Here is a 14,961-nt window from a genome sequence, read left to right as displayed (position 1 = left end):
AGGGACAGATCTGGGGACAGAGGGGCTGTCACTCTGGCTGTGCCCATAGGGGGACAGGTTTGGGGTGGAGGGTTTTTTACTCCAGCCATACCCACGGGGTGGTCAGATTTGGGGAGAGAGGGGTTGCCACTGTGGCAATGCCCATGGAGGGACAGACTGGGGACAGATCTGGGGACCGAGGGGTTGTCACTCTGGCTGTGCCCATGGGGGGACAGATCTGGGGACAGGTTTGGGGTGGAGGGTTTTTTACTCCAGCTGAATCCATGGGGAGGGCAGATTTGGGGAGAGAGGAGTTGCCACTGTGGTGATGCCCGTGGAGGGACAGACTGGGGACAGATCTGGGGACAGAGGGGTTGTCCCTCCCAGGCTCTGGCCGCCCCAGGGGGACACTCAAGAGCCGCAGGGCTGGCCCTGGGGGGGGGTGTGGGGCGGGGGCGGTGGCGAGCGACGGCCACCGTGGCCTCGCAGTGCCACCTGGTGGCCTCGGCCCGGCGGCGTGGCTGCCCGGGGTGGCACCGCGGGGTGCCCCGGCACGGTCCCTGCCCCTAGCCCCGAACCCCCAGCCCCGGGGCTGGGCAAGGGCTGCGCGGGGTCGAGCGTGGGGACACCCACCCGTCGCCGTCCCCACGGCGAGGGTACTCGGGTCCCCACCAGCCCACACGGGCAGGAGCCACCCACGGCCCCATCCACGCGATGAGCTGCACCCAGGTCTCATGCCAGGAGCTGGCTCCAAGGCAAATGGGGCTGGGGGCTGCCACCCTATGCCTCAGCTTAGGCAGGGGTGGGGGTCCCGGGGGGCTGCTCTTTGAGCCCCATCAGCAGCCTTGGGACCACCAGCAGCCCCTCCCCATCCCTGCGTGCCACAGCCCCCCCTGGGAACCAGGCTGGGAAGGCATGTGCTGTTTGGGGGGCAAATGGGGTCACAGAGGCAGTGGTGGGGGCACAGGGCAGGGCCCCACTGGCATTAATAGGCTGTAATTGCCCTGAGCAGCCCCACCTGCCCACCCCCCCACCAGCCACCCCCCACCCTGGCCCAGGAGCCTCGTTTAAGCTCAGCTGTGAGCTATGGGCCCTGCCTGGGTCATGGCATGGGGACCTGGAGGTGGTATGGGGACATGGACCCAGGGCAGGAACATGGTATGGGGACCTGGATCCGGGACATGGAGCTGGGGCAAGGAGATGGTGCTGGGACATGGCACAGGGACCTAGAACCAGGCTGGAACACACCTGAAGACCCCTGGAGGGATTCAAGCCATCAAGCAGGGGGTAGGCATGGGCGAGGGGACCCCAAGGCTGGGTGGTTGTCACTCAGGGGAGCTGTGGGGACAAGGTCCTGTGCAGCCTGAACCCCCACGTGCTCAGGGGACAGCCTGGGACAGCCATCAGGGAGCTGCAGAAGGGGGCTGCCCCTCTTTGTGGGACAAGGGGGACCCTAACCCCTAGGTGCCGAGGGGAGCCAGCCAAAGCCAAGCAGGCTCTGTCCCACCGGTGCTGAGTCCTGGCAGCATACCAGCCCTGTCCCCATGGTGTGTGGGGACACACACACACGTCACCCAGTGCGATACTTGCCTGCCCCCACCCAAGGGCCCCCGCTGGACCCCAGCCACCCGGCTGTGCCTTGTTTAGTCTGAGGAGGAGCACGGGTGACCTTCGGCTCCTCCAAGCACCCACGAGGGTAAACAGCCCATCCCAGGCCCTGCAGCAAGGACACGCTGGGGGCCAGGCTGCCAGCGGCACTTCGGGGGGAGCAGGGAGGGGTTTGGGGACACCCTGATGCTCTAACCACCGGGGGGGGGCTGCCAGGCAGGGGGCCAGCAAGGGTCCCAGTGGGGAGCTGGGGCAATGGGTCACCCCCAGTGTGGGTCTGTGCTTTGGGGGTTCATCCCCCCTGCCTGTGCTGTGCCAGCTCCCCACTTACTCCCCCAGTCCAGGGGAAAGTGGCACCCATGGGTGGGGGGGTCTCATGGGCGTGCTTCCTCATCCACTCCGCTGCAGAGTCCTCCTGCCTTGCCTGTGCCTACCTCCCCCAAGCCCAGCTCCAGGCCTTCCCGGGCTCCCCCCATGCTGGGGCGGGGGAGGCGGGGTGGGCAGAATGCAGCTCCTCCTTGCACCCCCACCCCATAGATGGGGGGCTCAGATGCCTGGGTTCCCCGCTGTCTGCACGGGAAGGGACACAGTGGGTTAGCAGATGAGGACACCAGCCGGACACCTGGGTACCCTGGGGGGGGTGCTGACAGCCTTGATCAGGGGCCTGAGACCCCCACCCACACCCCCCAGAGGAGAGGGGTGGGGGGTCCCAGGGTGCTGCCAATGTGGTGACATGTCCCCAGACACACACACACATGCTGCCTGTAGGGCTGCCCCCCCACCTACTGACACCCGCAGCAGGGACCACCCACGTATGCCCATGCACAGACGTGGCCGCCTTGCACGCCCCGACACAGGGACCACACACGCACGCACACATGGAAGAGGCAGCCGGAAGAACAGCTGGAGACAGACAGACAGGCGGATGTACACGCACCCGCCTGCGTACACACACATACGCACACGCAGGCACGAACACACCTGTGTGTGCACAGACACGCTCCGGCCTGCAGCACACCGCATGCGGATGGGCACGCAGGCGTGAGGACACACAGAGGTGCACACATGTGTGGGCACCCCTGCACACGTTCATGCACTGAAGCACATGTATGTGTGTACCCAAGCACACAGACATGCACACACGTGCATACAGAGATGCACACATACATGTGTACCCAAGCACATGTGTGTATCCATACACATGCAGATGTGCACACGCATGTGTACCCATGCATGCACAGAAGCACACGTGGGAACCCATGCATGCACAAGCATGTGTGTACTCATGCACACACAGATGCGTACACAGACGCACACACAGATGTGTACCCACGCGCACACAGACATACATACACCCATGCACACATAGATGTGTACACACACGTGTACCCATGCACACACACAGACACACGTGTACCCGTGCAAACACAGATGCACACACGTGTACCCATGCACACACGTACACGTGCAAACACATGTGTGCACACACATACGTGTGTACCCATGCCCATGCAGGGACGCACACACGCGTGTGTAGCCCCGCAGGGGACGCGGGGGGGCTCACACCCAGGGCACCCTGGCTTACACGGGAACCCAGGTGCCCATCGTGCCCCCTCCCTGCGCCGAGCCCCCCCACCCGGGCCCGCTGCCCCCGGGCTGTGCCTGGGCCGGGCCCCTCCAGGTCCTGCCCCCCCCCCGGTCACTGTGTGCGTGTGTCCCCAGATCGTGCCCCCCCCACCCGGGGTCAGAGCGTGCGCGTCTCCCCAGATCGCGCCCCTCGTCCGTCCGTCCGTGCCGTCAGCGGGACCCCCGGGCGGCGGGGCGGAAGGCGGGGGGACGGGGGGTCCCTCCTCCTCCTCCTCCCCCTCCTCCTCCCACCCCCCCCCCTTCCTCCTCGCCCCGCTCCGCCCCGCCGCCCCCTCGGTGCCGGTGCCGGTGCCGGTGCCCGGGCAGCGCCGCCCCACGCCGAGCCCAGCGCAGCGGCATGGCGGGCCGTGGCCGGGGGCCCTGCCGCCGCTGCCCGCCGCTGCCCGTCCCCCTGGGGCTCTGCCTGTGCCTCTGCTGCCTGCTGCCGCCCGCCGCCGGCTCCTGGAGCCCGGCCGCGCTGCAGCCCGCCGCCCGCAGGTACCGCCGCCGGGGCCACCGGGGGCACGGGGGGCACCGGGGGCAGCGGGCACGGGGGGATGAAGCACCGGGGAGATGGAGCTCAGGCACCGCAGGGGGGCGGGCCGGGCACGGGGGGCACCGTGCATGGCACCGGGGAGAGGGGGATGCAGGCACCGGGGGGGGTCCGGTACCGCGGGGCTGCGGGTACTGGGGGGCACCGGCTGCTGGGGATGGCAGGGAAGAGGCTGCTTGGTCCGTGCTGCTGGGACTGCTGGGCCGGGGGCTTACTGGGGCGTACTGGGGCCAGCAGGACTTACTGGGGCTGGGGGTTACTGGGGCCAGCAGGTCTTACTGGGACTGGTATCACCGCTGGGGTTATCACAGCTACCAGGGCTAGCACGGTGCTGGGGCTACTGGGGCTGCCTGGGCACACTGGCGTTGCTGGGGCTACTGGGGCTGTCTGGGCACACTGGGGTTGCTGGGGTTACTGGGGCAGCCCGGGCACGCTGGGGTTACTGGGGTTGCTGGGGCAACCCGGGCACACTGGGGTTACTGGGACTACTGGGGCTGCCCAGAAACACTGGGGTTACTGGGGCTGCCCGGGCACACTGAGACCGTTGGGGCTGGCGCAGGGTGAGCGGCCCCGGCCCAGGGTCCTGCCTGGCCCCAGGAGTTGGCAGGGCTGGGGCAGCCCGCTGTCTGGTTCTGGGGGGCTGTGGTCCCTGTCCCCCCAGTCCCATCCCAGCGGAGCGGCAGGCAGGGTGGCGGGAGGGATGTTTACAGGAAATCTTTGGCTCTGGCCGTGTCTCCAGCACCGGATTGCCGGGACCTCCCGGTTCCGCTTGGGTCGGTGAGGCGACGGGCAGAAGCTGCCTCATTTCCCCTTCCCCTCCCGGCCAAGCCCAGGAAGCCCCCAGTGCCTTGGCACCACCCTGCCATGTCCCCCCCAGATCCCCGTGGCCCAGCACCCATCACCCTGCTGTTAGCACAGGAGGGCCTGTGAGCCCCCAACCCAGCCCTCTCCTTGGGCTAACACATCGCTGGGGTCCCACGTGCCTAAGCCGGCATGGGGGGCACAAAGCCAACAGGCTGGTTTGGGGAAGGGGGGTGGGTTTGGGAGCCAGCCCCAGCCTGGGCTTTGCCCCAGGTGTGTGCATGCTCCAGCAGCAGAGCTCGGCCCGCTTGGTGCACGAGTGGTGGCCCAGCAGCGGGTGGGCCAGGTCAGGCCAGGCCATGCGAGCGCTCGCACGCCGATGCCCGCCAGCTCCTGCCCTGCTCCCCAGGAGGGCATTCCCCCACGTCCTCCCGCTGCCAGGCGGGAGGCAAAACGGGCCGGGACCCATCCCCATCCCCGCGGGCATCCAGCGCAGCTGGGGCTGGCACCGCTGCTGCATCCTCAGCCGGAGCCGCCGGCGCGCCTGCATCCTGACCCAGCCCCTGTGCCATCCCTGTGCGCATCACCCAGGAGCTGGATGCCCGCCCAGGGGGGACGATGCTTGGGGTTGTCACCTTGGGTAAGGGGGGCTGGGGGTGCCGCTGCCCCCCAGAACCCCGCTTGGCATCATGAGGCAGCAGCAGAAGCCTGGAGACAGCCCCAACGGGCTCGGCGCTTTCATGGCGCTGGCACAGAGCCTGCCTGGGACGCTGCCCGGCCGGAAAGCCCTGTGCCACCCTGCTGTGCCCCCCCCGGCACCTCCCAGACAATTGTCCCCCCGCGGCGCCCACTCATCCCTGCCGCCACCGCCTCCCTGCTTGCAGGGGCTGTGCAGTGCTGCGGCGGTCCCAAAAAGCTTGGATTTTGACCCAAATTGCACAGCCTCGGAATTTGGAGCCACCAGATACAGCGAGTCCTGGCTGCCGCTGGGATGGGGGCACTCGGTGTTGTGGCACTGGTGTGTCCCCCCCCACCTCTGCAGGGGAAAACTGAGGCTGGGGGGATGCCCGGGGCAGGCAGGGTGGGCAGAGCCTGGCATGAGGAGCCGGCGTGGGGCAGGCAGGCGCCCAAAGAAAGGAGCCTTTGTGCAGGGTGGGCTGGGGGCGCGGGGGGGGCTCCGGGCCCCGCTCCAGGCCAGCCGATGCCAGTGCCATGCAGGGCTGGGAATGCAGCAGGAATGCAGGGCCCCAGCTCCCGCCTCCTGCCAGGGCAGCCCCTGCCCAGGGGGGTTCCCCACGGGCACCCCAAAAGTTGGAGGTGGGCGTCTCATGGGGTTATTTGGGAGGCAGGGTGCCCTGGGGTGGGGGCACCCCAGGTGGAACTGCCACCTCCAGCAGCCCCACGGTGTCCCCGTGGCAGAGCTGATGGCACCAGTGGTTTCCTTTCCAGCAACTGGTGCTCCTACACGGTGACACGGACAGTGTCGTGCCACGTCCAGAATGGCACCTTCCTCCAACGGGTCTTTCAGGGCTGCCGCTGGCCCCTGGCCTGCAGCGGGGGCAGGTGAGCAGTGCCACCAAGGTCCCCTGGGCATCCCACCCCAACACCCTGGGGTGCTCCACTGCCCCAGGATGGGTCTGAAAACACTGCCCCACTCTGTGCCAGCAGCTACCGCACCATCGTCCGGCCCATCTACAGGGTGACCTACAAGACGCTGACAGCACTGGAGTGGAGGTGCTGCCCTGGACACACCGGGGCCAACTGCGAGGAAGGTGGGAGCCAGCATGGCCATGGGAAGGGGCCTCATCCTGCCCTGGAGGGGGCTTCTGGTCCTCTCCATGGCTGGGGTGGGATGGGGTGACCCAAGGGCTGTGCCTGGGCTGTGGGCCCTGGCCATCAGCATTGCTGCTGAGAGTGGGCAGGGTGGGGTGGGCAGAGAGGGACCCATGTGTGGGTGGGTGGGATGGCTGGGGGCACAGTCCTCTAGGGGGGTGCGTGGAGGGAGGGATGGAGGGAGGGATGTTCTTCTCTGTGGGTGGGTGAATGGATGGATGGATGGATGGATGGATGGATGGATGGATGGATGGATGGATGGATGGATGGATGAATGGTCGAGTGGGTGGATGGATGGATGTTCCTGTGGGTGGGTGGATGGATGAATGGATGGCTGTTCCTGTGGGTAGGTGGGTGGATGGATGGATGTTCCTGTGGGTGAGTGGATGGATGGATGGATGGATGTTCCTGTGGGTGGATGGATGGATGGATGTTCCCATGGGTGGGTGGGTAGGTGGATGGATGGATGTCCCTATGGGTAGACAGCTGGCTGTCTGTGTCCATGGATGCATGAATGGATAAGCGGACGGATGGCTGGATGTCCCTGTGTGTGGACGGATAGGTAGGTGGATGAGTGGGTAGGTAGATAGACCGAGAGCAATTGCTGTGCATGGGTGGGTGGGCAGATGGGTGGGTGGGCAGATGGGTGGGTGGCCCTACGTTTGGCTGGATGGGTAGATGCAGGGGTGAGTGGGCAGATGGATGCTTGGCTGGCTCTGCTCAGCGGTGGGTAACCGGAAAGGTCAATAGATGGATGGCAAGAGGACAGACATTCCTGTCTGGGTGGGTGCGTGGCTGTGGCTGTGAGGGGGTGGCTGCCCGCCCACCCGCTGTCCCTGTGTGCAGCAGGGTGGCGGGTGGGCAGCTGCCTGCGCACGGGTGAATGAATGGGTGCAAGGCTGTGCCATGCATGGTGGGACAGGCACTGCTGCCTCAGCCGCTGGCCCCCAGCCTGCCTCCTTGCTGGGGGGGGCGGGGGGGGCTCTTTGTCCCCTTGTCCCCATTGTCGCTCCCATCCTCCTTCCTCCCGCTCTCCCTCGACCTCTGCTGCGGGTCCCCAGCCTGGCCCTGGCTCTGTGGGGCACAAAGAGATCAGGGGCTGTAGGGACAGTAGCTGGCACCCAGGGGTGGGGGCACCCTGGGGACAGCTGGGGGCCACCAAAGGCCTGCAGGACAGTAGCTGGCACCGGGGGCTCCGGAGCCAGCTGTGTGGCAGCAGCACAGGGGGAGGCGGGGGGCTCTTCCTCCCCCTCCTCCCCCTCCTCCTCCTCCATGCGTGCTTGGCCGGTTGCCCCACATCTGGGCCCGCTTAGGGCGGTGCTGGCTGTCCCTTGCAGCATGGCGGTGGCTGTGCCGAGGTGGGGTGGCAATGTGGGGGGGCACGATACCGCCAGCTCTGCTCCAGACACCCCTTTCCTGCCGTGCCGGGTGGCCCCAAGCTGCTGTCCCTAGGGTCCCTCGGTGGGGATGGAGGGCTGGGACATCATGATGGGTTGTGGATGTGGGAGGTGTCCCCAGGAACATGCCCCTGGCCCCAAGCCACCCCCTGAGCTGGGGCTGGGGGAAGTCTTGCTTGCCATGGGGGTGTTTGGGAGGATGGGGGGCAGCTGGGGGCCCTGGCTTGGGTTTAGGAGGTGGGTTGGGGGGATCTGGCTCAGGACCATGGGTGGGCTTGGGGGGTCTGGCTTAGGACCATGGGTGGGTTTGAGGGGAGGTCTTACTCAGGGTTATGAGGGTGGGACTGGGGGGATCTGGCTGATCACATGTAGGTTCAAGGGGGATCCAGTGTGGAACCACGGGCAGGTTTGGGGGGGTCTGCCCCAGGGGGGCCATGGATGGGCTTGGGGCTCCAGGGCTCACAGGGCAGAAGCAGTGGGAGCCCCTGCAACTCCCCCCTCCCCCCCCCCCATTTTGGGTGAGAGGCAGCAGGCCTGCCCGGCCCCGTGGCCCTTGGAGGGTCTCCCACTGCAGGTGATGCACCGCGGAGGGGGTGTCCCTTTCCTGACCCCCCATTCCCTTGGCAGAGGCTCACTCCTTCCTCACCCTGCGGGACGCTGGGCGCCCCGGCACTGCCGCACGCCGGCCCTCCCTGCGCCCCACAGCTTTCTCAGGTGGGTCCCTCCCCAAGCCAGCCCCGTTGACATGGGCAAAGAGGGATGGGTGCCCCCCACCCCACTGCCTGTGCCCCCCCACTTTCCCCCTGCAGGGTGCCTGAACTGCAGCCGTGTTGAGGAGCTGACAGCCCGGCTTGCCACCCTCGAGGCTCAGGTACCTTGTCACTAATCTGGGCGGGGGGGGGGGTGTCACCTTATGGTCCCCCCTGCTGTGGCACCCAACCCTGCCATCTCTTTGCCAGGTGGCCCGGCTGTCAGTGGCCGAACCCCACACCTCCCCAGCACCCAAAGGCAGCACCCCGGGTGGGGGGCCAGAGGCTGGGCAGCTCTGGGGGTCTCCAGCTGCCCGCGGGAGCCCTGGGGATGATGGTAAGGCAGGCAGCGCAGGCAGCTGCCACACACTTTCCCCCCCACCTGCATTCTGGGCGCTGGCAGTGGCAATGCCATGTCCTGTGGCACCCGCGGTGATGGCAGTGCCACCTGGCAGCACTGGCAGTGCCATTGCCAGGAAAAGCTCTCAGGTGTTACCAGTATCTGGGGGGGGGGGGGCGGGGGACACCTGAGGGACTCCCCTCTTGGAGCTACTCACCTTGGGGGAACAGGCTGCAGTCCCATCCCAGCAGACAGTGGGGACAGCGGTGACATTGAGCCACATGTGGGGACCAGGCCAGCTCCAGGGGGGTCTGAAGGGCTTTGCGCCCCTCCCCGCTGCCCCGAGTGCTTTGGCATGGGGCAGGGTAGGGGCATGGCGTGCGTGCCCTTAGGGTGCCCCCCAGATGGATGCTCTCCCCATCCACACTGAGGTGGCAGCAGGGAGCTGTGCTGTGTGGTGGGGGTGGGGACTGGGTGTGGGGGGCACCCACTGGGGGGCTGTCCCCGAGGTGCTCCCCTGAGGGTGCTGCTCAGCTACAGGGACACACGGCTGGCGGGGACCCTCTGGCCCCAAGGGAGACGCGGGAGGACGGGGACCGTCAGGCATTCCTGGGGTGAAGGGTCCAGCGGGGCCACCAGGTAAGGGGGGGCAGGGAGCCCCGGTGGGAGGGGGGTCCCAGCCTGGGGGTCCCAGCCCTGTGCCTGGCTCCAGCTGGCAGATCCTGGGGGCTCCATACAGTGGTTTTGGGGCTCAGAAGGGCTCCAGTGCGGCACAGCCTGAGGCATTGGGCACCCCCCAATCTTCGTCCTCCTCTTCCTCCCTGCAGGTCCCCCTGGCCCCCCAGGACCACCTGGCCGGGATGGAGCCAGGGGGCTCCCTGGAGAGAAGGGGTCACCTGGACCCCCTGGACCCCCAGGGCCCCCTGCCCCTGTGGGGCCAGCAATAGCCCGCATGGCCGAGCCAAGTAAGAAGGGGCTGGGGTGAGGGGGACCAGGGTGGGCATGGGTGTCCTCCTTGGGCTGACCCCGGGGATGGGTCTGGGGGGGCAGCCTGGCTGTGGGGAGTGGACTGTGGGGTCCAGGGTGGGAGCATCACCCGGGCTGGAGGTGGTGTGGCAGCATCCTGCCCAGCCGGGTGGTGCTGGGAGCCCCAGGGGGGGTCTGGCCCCTGCCCACCACCCATGCTCTCCCCCAGGGGACCCGATCCTCTCCAACACCTTCACGGAAGCTGCCAGGGGCATCGTGGGTCCTGCCGGACCCCCTGGACCCGTGGGGCCAATGGGTGAGCCACCCCCCCTTCCCTGCCCCTCACCCTGGTACTGTGGGGGTGCCCCGGTGTGGGGGCACCTTGCCAGAGCTGAGCTGTGCCCCCTCTGCTTGCAGGTCCTCCCGGCCCCCCGGGTCCCATTGGGCCACCCGGCCCCCCAGGACCTGACGTAAGTGCCAGAGGCTCCGGGGTGGGGGTGGGGGGTATAGGGCAGGCTGAGCCCTGGACCCCCCCCTGCGGCTGATGGCACCCACCTTGTCCTTGCACAGGGTAGAGCCGGGGCACCCGGAGCTGCCGGCCCCCCCGGGGAGAAGGGAGACAGGGTGAGTGCCCACCAGCCCAGCACTGTGACACGAACTGGGGAGGTCTCAGCTGGTGGGGGGGGCTGCCAGCATCTGCCACGGTGGGGGCATCTGGCCATGCTGATGGGCACTCTCCCCTCTGCAGGGTCCCCAGGGCCACCCAGGCAGCCGTGGGCAGGACGGGGCACAGGTACGTTGCTGGGTCGGGCCCCCCCAGGCTGCAGCCCCCTATGCCCCCCCCCTGCCAGGCCCTCTCCTTTCTGTGTTTCAGGGCGAGCCGGGCCCCAGGGGCGAACCGGGAGAGAAGGGCACTTGGGTGAGTGGTGGGTGGCACTGGGGGGGACACATCTACTGACAGGGGTTGGCCACCCATGGGTGCTGTGGGGGGCGGTGATGGGCATGGATGAGACCCCTGGCCACCTGCCCTGCCCTCCTCATACCCCATCCTGGGACCCCAGTGATGGCATGGGGGTGACCAGTGCCCCACATCTTGTCCCTGGGATGCCCATGACAGAGTGGGGGTCCCCAGTGCTGCCCATGCCCCCCCCCAGCACAGGGTGGCACAGAGCTGTGCTGGGCGCACAGGGTGGGCTCAGACCCTCCCCGGGGTAGGGCTGGGGGCCAGTGGCCCCCCCTTGGGGGTATCCCCAACTCCTTCCCCCGGCGTTGTGGTGAACCAGGGGGTGCCGGGAGGTGAGGGGTACCCACGTCCCCTCCGTGCCCCCTTGGGGGAGGTGGCCCGGGGCCATGCAGGGGTCTGGCCCCCCCTCACCCCCATCCCTCTCTTCTCCCCAGGGGGAGGGTTTGCACCAGCTCCGCGAGGCGCTGAAGATTTTAGCAGAGAGGGTTTTAATCTTGGAAACAATGATTGGGCTCTATGGTGAGTAGGGGGGGGCCAGCCCGGGCCACGGGAGGGGATGGGGGCCACTGGGGTGGCCCCCATCCCCACCAGCAGGTCACCAGGCCCCCATGACGTCATAGTGGCTCTTGGCTTGTTGATGTCATAGAGCTGCAGGAAGGGGGCTCTTGGCACCCCCTCCCTTCCACTGCAGGGGGGGCAGGCACCAGCCCCACCTTAGCTGTGGTGTGATGTCACCAGCTGTGCCTGAATGACATCATCACCCACGCTGCGACATCATGGCCAGCACTGGGGACTGCTCATAGGGCAAGGGCCACCAGGGCACCCCCTGCCTGCACCCACAGCTGGGCACCCCAGGACCCCCCCTCAGACACTGCCCAGGGTGCCCACCTTGGGCAGGGGCACCCATGACAGTCTCCATCTTGGGGACAAGGCAGTGGCGCCCCTGGGTGGGTTGGGGACATCTCCCCCCACATGTCTGGGGGCTCGGCATGTTGGGGGGGTTGGCAGAGGGATCACCCTGCTGGCACTTGCCCGGGCAGGGGACAGCTGCGTCTCCATTGGGGCACTGCTGGGGACATCGAGGCAGTTATGGCTGTCGCAGGGTCAGCACAAGGAACCCCCAGCCCCCCCCTCCCCAGGACCCACAGGGATGGGGGAGCCCCTCGCATCCCCCTGGGGCCATGGGAGCCCCCGGCACCCCTCTGAGACGAGAAGAACACCCTCCTGGGAGACCTGGCACCCCCCCCCGGCATTGCACCCGGCACCCCCCCACCGGGGCTGCACCCATGCTACGCTGCCCATGCCGTGCCACCCATGCCATGCTATGCCACCCATGCCATGTGCCACCCGTGCTGTGCCCACCGCGGGGCAAACGTGCGCTCTGCTCTGCTCTCTCACTCTCCCCCAGGCCAGTAGCTTCCAAACCCTCCTGCGGCAGCAGGCCCGGCTGGAGGTCCTGGCTAGAAGGGTCACCTTGCTGGAAGCCATCATCTGGCCAGGTAACCGTGCCACCTTCCCTCCTCCCCTCCCCGCATGAGCTGGGCATGCCGCGGCCACCCCCGGGAGCAGGCATGGAGCACAGGGGGCTGGAGCCCCTGGGAACAGGTCCCTGAACTTCCCCCCAGGCCAGGGGAGACCATGGAGCCCCTCTTGGATTGAGACAACCACATGAGACCCTCTTGGGCCAAGGGAAACCCTGGGGCTCCCCAAGGATCGAGGGAGACAATGGAGCCCTTCTCAACCCAAGGGAGACCCATGGGGACCCTCTTGGACCAAGGGAATCCCCGGAGTCCCCCAGGGCCAAGGGAGACCACGGAGACCTTCTTGGATTGAGAGAGATAACCATGAAGACCCTCTTGGACCAAGGGAAGCCCTGGAGCCCCTCTTGAACCAAGGGAGACTATGGAGCCCCTCTTGGATTGAGGGAGTGATCGTGGAGAACCTCTTGGCCCAAGGGAGATCATGGAACTCCCCAAGGATCAAGGGAGACCATGGAGCCTTTCTCAACCCAAGGGAGACCCTCTTGGCCCAAGGCAGTTCCTGGAACTTCCCCAAGGATGGCGGGAGCCCCCGGACCCCTGACTTGGCCCATGGAGACCCTGGTGCCCAGCCCCTGCCATGCCAGGGTACCCACTGCGGGGTGGCAGGTGCCCCCCACCCCCTTCCTCCCTCCGCTCCGCCTTCCAGCTGTGCTTGCCTGCAGGGGGGACCCCAGCTCTCAGGGTGCCGGATGGGGGTGCCAGGCAGGGGTGCCAGTTGGGGGGGGGGTGTCTCGTGTGTGTGTCCCCCGCCCCAGTCCCAGTGTGCCTCTCCCAGCATGGGGGTCCCTGGGGACAGCCAGAGCCATGTGGCCAGGCAGCAATGAACCCCATTTCTGTGGGGTAGGGGACCCCCACCCACAGCAACCAATACTGGGGTCACTTTTGGGGGGTGGGGGTCTGACAGCCCACTGTCTCCTGCCACCTGACGCCTGTCCCCTTTCCTCCCCACAGAACCAGAGCCTGGCTCAGGCGGTGGCCCCCCCAGCACAGCGGCCCCCCGGCCACCCCGCGGCAAGCGTGGCAGCAGCCAACCCCCCTACCGCATTGTGGCCCCCCACCGTCAGCCCACCGGCAAGCAGTGACAGAGCCTGGGGGGGTCACCCACTGTCACCCCCCACCCTGTGCCCACCACCGTGCTGGTATGGGCAGCTGCATCACCCCATGGGGGGGCAGGACGAGGGTCACCCACCGGTGTCCCCCTGGCCCCACAGGGCACTTGGTGCTAGCTGGTGGCACGGCACCAGCCCCCGCCCCCCCCCCTCCGCTTTGTCCCCCATTGCTGCTGTTTGAACCCCCTCCAGGGAGGAGCAAAGGGGTGCCAGGGACCCCCTCACCCCCTTTCTGCCCCCCTCCCCCCAATGTGCAGCTGGGGGGTGCTTAATTGCTCTGCTGGCCCAAGGCCCTGCAGCCACCCCTGCCCTGGGGAAGGGGCTCTGGGAGGGGCTGGCATTGGGGACCCCCCGAGTGGGGACCCCGCTGCACCGCCTGCTTTGTCCCACTGCTTTCAGACCCTCAAGGTCATTAAATGCCTCCTGACCCCATGTCCTGTGGTGTCCCTTGGTGCCCTGGGGGACCTCCTTGGGTGACGCAGGCTCGTGGGGACATGGGTGGCTGAAGGGGGTCCCCTCTACCCACAGTGGATGGCTGGGGGCTGGGGGTAGGGTCCCATGGAGTGCCCCTGGGGCTGCCAATGGGTGGGACGGGGCCAGGGGGAGATGGGCTGTGGTGACCTGCAGGGAGACCAGGGGACACACAGCTGTGCCAGGACACCCATGGGACACCTGCTCACCTTGTGCCACCCATGGGATACCCACCCATGCCATACCACCCATGAGCACCCACCCACCCCGTGCCACCTATAGGACACCCGCCCACACTGTGCCACCCATGGGATGCCCACCCATGCCACACCACCTATGGGACACCCACCCACCCTGTGCCACCCATGCCACACCACCCATGGGACACCCACCCACCCCGTGCCACTCATGGGATGCCCACCCATGCCACACCACCCATGGGGCACCCACCCACAGCATGCCACCTATGGGATGCCCATCCATGTCATGCCACCCCTGGGACACCTGCCCATGCCACACCACCCATGGGACACCCACCCACCCTGGGACACCCCTGGGACACCCACCCATGCCACACATGGGCTGCAGGCCACACCGCAGCCCCCCAGCACCCAGGGGGGGCACAGGGCACTGGGGACACACGAGTGGCAGCTGTTGGGGACAGGGGCACCCCGGGGTGCCGTGCCAGCCAGGGCTGGCCCTGTGGCGTACCTGTGTCCCCACCTAGGTGGCCTCATGGGACACCACCAGCAGCATGGCAGGGTGCTGGCACACATGATGTCATACATGATGTCACGCAATGTCAGTCCGTCACGCGGGGCAGCGTGCAGCGCCAGGCACGGTGCGGGAGCTCACGTGGCCTGCGGCGTCACTTGCTAGCATGTGACACGCGACGCCCCGCTGACGTCACGCACGGCCCGCGGTGTCACCTGCTGAAGCGTGATGTCAGGACGATGACGTTCCGCCGCGCCACACTGGGCACCGCCGGCACGCGCAGCGCGTGGCGGCACTTGTTGGTGCGTGA

At 67.5% G+C, this 14,961-nt stretch overlaps 1 protein-coding gene across 7 annotated transcripts; it reads left to right on the top strand.

Moving 5' to 3' along the window:
* Positions 1–3,506: 3,506 nt before the first annotated feature.
* EMID1 (EMI domain containing 1) lies at positions 3,507–13,898 on the top strand. 7 transcript variants are annotated; one of them, XM_037385021.1, is made up of 15 exons: positions 3,508–3,711; positions 6,017–6,130; positions 6,236–6,339; positions 8,425–8,511; positions 8,607–8,668; positions 8,757–8,883; positions 9,421–9,525; positions 9,714–9,851; positions 10,082–10,168; positions 10,270–10,322; positions 10,423–10,476; positions 10,601–10,645; positions 10,727–10,771; positions 12,225–12,315; positions 13,309–13,545. In XM_037385021.1, exons 1-15 carry the CDS (start codon positions 3,572–3,574, stop codon positions 13,437–13,439), a joined length of 1,383 nt encoding a protein of 460 aa, XP_037240918.1. In that variant the 5' UTR covers positions 3,508–3,571; the 3' UTR covers positions 13,440–13,545. The 7 variants fall into 7 exon arrangements, with proteins under 7 accessions (XP_037240503.1, XP_037240918.1, XP_037240667.1 ...); XM_037384770.1 differs by having other exon boundaries at positions 6,233–6,339; XM_037384870.1 differs by lacking the exon at positions 12,225–12,315 and adding an exon at positions 11,251–11,335 and having other exon boundaries at positions 6,233–6,339.
* The last annotated feature ends 1,063 nt before the right edge of the window (positions 13,899–14,961 follow it).

Source organism: Falco rusticolus, chromosome 1 (genome assembly GCF_015220075.1).
Source record: "Falco rusticolus isolate bFalRus1 chromosome 1, bFalRus1.pri, whole genome shotgun sequence".
NCBI lineage: Eukaryota > Metazoa > Chordata > Aves > Falconiformes > Falconidae > Falco > Falco rusticolus.
The sequence above is the reverse complement of the archived record's forward strand: the minus strand, read 5'-3'. Positions and strand labels throughout refer to the sequence as shown.

Excerpts from the sequence above, each read along its gene's own strand:
- EMID1 (XM_037384606.1), top strand. The coding sequence starts at position 3,572 with ATGGCGGGCCGTGGCCGGGGGCCCTGCCGCCGCTGCCCGCCGCTGCCC. Across the intron at positions 6,131-6,232 it reads CTGGCCTGCAGCGGGGGCAG|CAGCTACCGCACCATCGTCC; the intron begins GTGAGCAGTGCC and ends ACTCTGTGCCAG. Across the intron at positions 10,772-11,250 it reads CGGGAGAGAAGGGCACTTGG|GGGGAGGGTTTGCACCAGCT; the intron begins GTGAGTGGTGGG and ends TCTTCTCCCCAG.